The sequence below is a fragment of the Eimeria necatrix genome, genomic scaffold, assembly GCF_000499385.1.
Source record: "Eimeria necatrix Houghton genomic scaffold, Enh_scaff1403, whole genome shotgun sequence".
Taxonomy (NCBI): Eukaryota; Apicomplexa; class Conoidasida; order Eucoccidiorida; family Eimeriidae; genus Eimeria; species Eimeria necatrix.
In genome coordinates, this window is record NW_013652141.1 from 1 (window position 1) to 4,447 (window position 4,447).

The 4,447-nt window shown below is 35.1% G+C and overlaps 1 protein-coding gene across 1 annotated transcript; it reads left to right on the forward strand.

The window, feature by feature from the left end:
• Window position 1: 1 nt before the first annotated feature.
• ENH_00013130 (hypothetical protein) lies at window positions 2-2,773 on the forward strand (the record flags this gene model as incomplete). The annotated part of the gene is made up of 3 exons (XM_013579039.1): window positions 2-60; window positions 1,022-1,226; window positions 1,925-2,773. The coding sequence occupies 3 exons, from the start codon at window positions 2-4 to the stop codon at window positions 2,771-2,773; spliced, it is 1,113 nt and encodes a 370-aa protein (XP_013434493.1).
• Between the last annotated feature and the right edge of the window lie 1,674 nt (window positions 2,774-4,447).

Consider the following 4,447-nt stretch of genomic DNA (forward strand, 5'->3'; position numbering starts at 1 on the left):
TCTGATTGAAATTTTCAAAGTCGAAAAAGTCAAAGACCCTTGCCCGCTGCCTGAGGACTCGTAAGTTAAGGAATTAATTAATTAATTAATTAATTAATTAATTAATTAATTAATTAATTAAATTAATTAATTAATTAATTAATTAATTAATTAAATTAATTAGTTATTAATTAGTTAATTAATTAAGTTAATTAGTTAATTAATTAATTAGTTAATTAATTAACTAATTAATTAATTAAATTAATTAGTTAATTAATTAGTTAATTAATTAATTAGTTTAATTAATTAGTTAATTAATTAGTTAATTAGTTAGTTAGTTAATTAATTAATTAATTAATTAATTAGTCAATTACTTAGTTAATTAATTGTTTAGTTAATTAATTAGTTAGTTTAATTAGTTTATTAGTTTATTAGTTAATTAATTAGTTAATTGGTTAGTTAATTAATTAGTTAATTAAGTAATTAGTTAATAAACTAATTAATTAATTAATTAATTAGTTAATTAATTAATTAGTTAATTTAATTAGTTTACTAGTTTATTTGTTAATTGGTTTATTAGTTAATTAAGTAATTAGTTAATTTAATTAGTTAATTTGTTAATTTAATTTGTTTGTTAGTCATTTGAATTAATTAATTAATTAACTCAAGTAGGTAAAGAATTAGTTAGTTAAATGAATCAATTAACTGCTGTTTAAATAACCAATTAAAACAATTAATTGAACAACTAATTAAAAAATTAATTAAACAATTAATTAGACAATTAATTAAACAATTAATTAAACAATTAAACAACTAATTAAACAATTCGTTAAACAATTAAAGAACTAATTAAACAATTACTTAGACAATTAAACAATTACTTAAACAATTACTTAAACAATTAATTGTTTAAGTAATTAAACAATGAATTAAACAAAACAATCAATTATATAACTAAATAATTAAACAGTTAATTAAAACTAATAAAACAATTATTCAATAACTTGTTTGTTTTGAATTCTTTTTTTTTGCTTCTTTTCAGCGAAGACGAAGCAGAAGCAGCAGCAGCAGCAGCAGCAGCAGCAGCAGCAAACGAGTCCGAAGAAGCCACAGAACTGAAGTCCAAAAAGAAAAAAAAAAGAAATATTTTAAAACAAAATCAAAAATGCATTTTCGCTCCTTACTCGCAAATTGAGGGATTTCAAATGGACCACGACGAGTTGTACATACACCTGCCGGACACCAAGGTACGTACACCCCAACTGTTCCACTTTTTATCTTTTTTTTATTTTTTTTAATCTTTTTTTGATCTTTTTTATCTTTTTTAAATCTTTTTTCGACTTTTTTGGTTCTTTTTTGCTGCTTTTTGTCTCTCTTTATGTCTCTTTTTTTGTCTCTGCGTTTGTCTTTTGTTTGTCCACTTATTTGTCTGCTTGTTTGTGCTTTTTGTCTCCTTTTTGGACTTTTTGTGTTTTTGTTTGATTCGTTTTTGAAAACTTTTTGCATCTTTTTCGCTCTTTATTTGTCTCTTTTTTGTCTCTTTATTTGTCTCTTTATTTGTCCTTTATTTGTCTCTTTATTTGTCCTTTATGTGTCTCTTTATTTGTCCTTTATTTGTCCATTTATTTGTCTTTTATTTGTCTTTTATTTGTTCATTAACTGGTTTTTTAATATCCTTCTTTGCCTTTTTCGGGTCTTTTTTGAATTCTTTTTCTTTTTTATTTTCCTCATTATTTGTTTCTTTATATCCCCTTTTGTCTCTTTTTTTATTTTTCTTTTTTCTTCATTTTTGCTTTTAATTCATTTTATCAAAGTGGGAATTTGATTAATTAATTATCAATCAACTAATTGATTTAAATAAATAAATAATTAAACAAATTAATTATTTAATTGTTTAATTATTTAATTATTTAATTAAAATTTATTTATTTTTATTTTTTTTCAGGTTGGCTTCACCCCTCGCTCCCAACTCATAAAAGACCGCCAAAGCAGCAGCAGCAGCAGCAGCAGCAGCAGCAGCAGCGAGAGCGACAGCGACGGAGACAGCAGCGGCAGCGAAGGAGACAGCAGCAGCAGCAGCAGCAGCAGCAGCAGCAGCAGCAGCAGCGAGGATGAAGAAGAGGAAGCAGGAGAAGCAATAAGAATGGTGCGGGAGCTGCAGGGGGCGCAGCAGCAGCTGCAGCAGCAGCTGCAGCAGCAGCAGCTGCAGCTGCTGCAGTCCTCCACGCGCTACCTCGACAACTCGGGGCCCCCGACAGCAGCAGCAGCAGCAGCAGCAGCAGCAGCAGCAGCAGCAGCAGCAGCAGCAGCTGACAGCAGCGGGGCCTCAGATTTGGAGGAAATGGAAGAAGAAATTCAAAATAAAAAAGGAGACAAAAGAAGAGACGAAGCAGCAAATTCCGATGAGGAAACCCCCGCTGCAGCAGCAGCAGCAGCAGCAGCAGCAGCAGCAGCAGCAGCAGCAGCGCCTGGAGACAAAATAATCCACCATTTGAATGCAAATGCATCCCAAAGTGTCTCCTTAGCAGACCTGGTCTACGGCACTCCAAATAGAGCCACAGGGGGGCCCCCAGGGGGCCCCCCAAGGGGCCCCCCGGGGGGCCCCCCGAAGGGTACAGGGGGCCCCCCGGGGGCCCCCGGCAGCAGCAAAGCCAGCAGCAGCAAAATGTCTCTTTTCGAGGACTCGGACGAAGACAGTACCTGCGGGTCTGAGGGGGACGAGGGGCCCCTTGGGGGCCCCCCAGGGGCCCCCGGGGGCCCCACAGTTGTATGGGAACTTGGGGGCCCCCTGTAGTGCTGCTGGACTTGGCCCGGACTTCGAAAGCGGAGACAGTGCTGCAGCAGAAGCAGCAGCAATTTATAAAGCTCTTGGGATCGATCCCAACGATCCCAAGGAGACAGAGGGACTCTGGACCCCACAGTTCCTGCAGGCCATCAAGGTCTGCTGCTGCTGCTGCTGCTGCTGCTGCTGCGGGCGGTGCTGCTGCAGCGGCTGCTGTTGCTGGCGGGAGCGCGCTGCTGCTGCTGCTGCTGCTGCTGTTGCGCACTTTGGCCCTGCTGCTGCTGCTGCTGCTGCTGCTGTTGCGCACTTTGGCCCTGCTGCTGGTGCTGCTGCTGCTGCTGCTGCTGCTGCAAGTGTTTTGCTGCTGTCTCTTTTTGTGGGGTTGTTGTTATTCAGCGGCAGCTGTTTATTACTGGGGGCTGGGATGAGCTGGAAGCAGCAAAAAAGGCAGAAGAGACTCCTGCTGCTGCTGCTGCTGCTGCTGTTGCTGCTGCTGCTGCTGCTGGTGCTGCCAACACAAAGGAGCTGCAGGAAGCAGCACGTAAGTGGCCCAGAGTTTATCCAAACAAATAAATAATAAAATAAAATAAAATAAAATAAAATAAAATAAAATAAAATAAATAAAATAAAATAAATAAATAAAATAAGTAATAAGCAAATAATTCCCAAGAAAGAGAGTTCTCGACGTGTGTCTCTCGCCGCTGCTGCTGCTGCTGCTGCTGCCGCTGCTGCTGCTGCTGCTGCTGCTGCTGCCGCTGCTGCTGCTGCTGCTGCTGCTGCTGCTGCTGCTGCAGGTGCTGGTGTGCGGGCAGCAGGTTTGCTGCTGGGGTCTGGGGAGGAGAGTTTGGGGGCTTTTGGAATTGGAACTTTTGTGAAAATAACTTTAAAAGGAATTCCAAAAAAGTGGAAAGAAAGTTTTTTTAAAAACCCAAACAGACCACTGGTCCTCGGCGGGGTCCACCCGGAAGAAAGCCGCTGCTGCTTCCTCAAGGTCTTTATTTTTATTTTTTAATTTTATTTATTTGTTTGTTTTATTTATTTTGTTTGTTTGTTTATTTATTTATTTATTTATTTATTTGTTTGTTTGTTTGTTTATTTGTTTATTTATTTGTTTATTTAATTATTTTATTATTTATTTTGTTTTGTTTTGTTTTGTTTTGTTTTGTTTGATTTGATTTGATTTGCTTTTTGTTTTGTTTCTTTTTGTTTTGTATTTGTTTTGTTTTGTTTTTATTTCTTTTTGTTTTGTTTTGTTTCTTTTTCTCCCTTTTTATTTTTAATCTTTCTTTGTTTTGCTTTTTATTTCTTTTTGTTCGTTTTTGCTTTTATTTTTTGGCTTTTTTGTCTTTTATTCTTTTTCACTTCTTTTTTAGTGCTTTTTTGTTTCTTTTTTGCTTATTTTTTATTTCTTTTTCGTTTCTTTTTTATTTCTTTTTTGTTTCTTTTTTGTTTCTCTTTTTATTCTATTTGTCTCTTTTGATTGACTTTTTTGATTGTCTTTTTTAATTTTCTTTTTTCTCTTTTCTAATTGTCTTTTTGCTTATTTTATTTGTCTTTTTTGTCTCTTTAAATTGTCTTTTATTCTCTTAATTGTTTTTTATTTCTTTTAATTGTATCTTTTATTTCTTCTAATTATCTTTTATTTCTTTTAATTATCTTTTATTTTTCTTTGTTTCTTTTAATTAT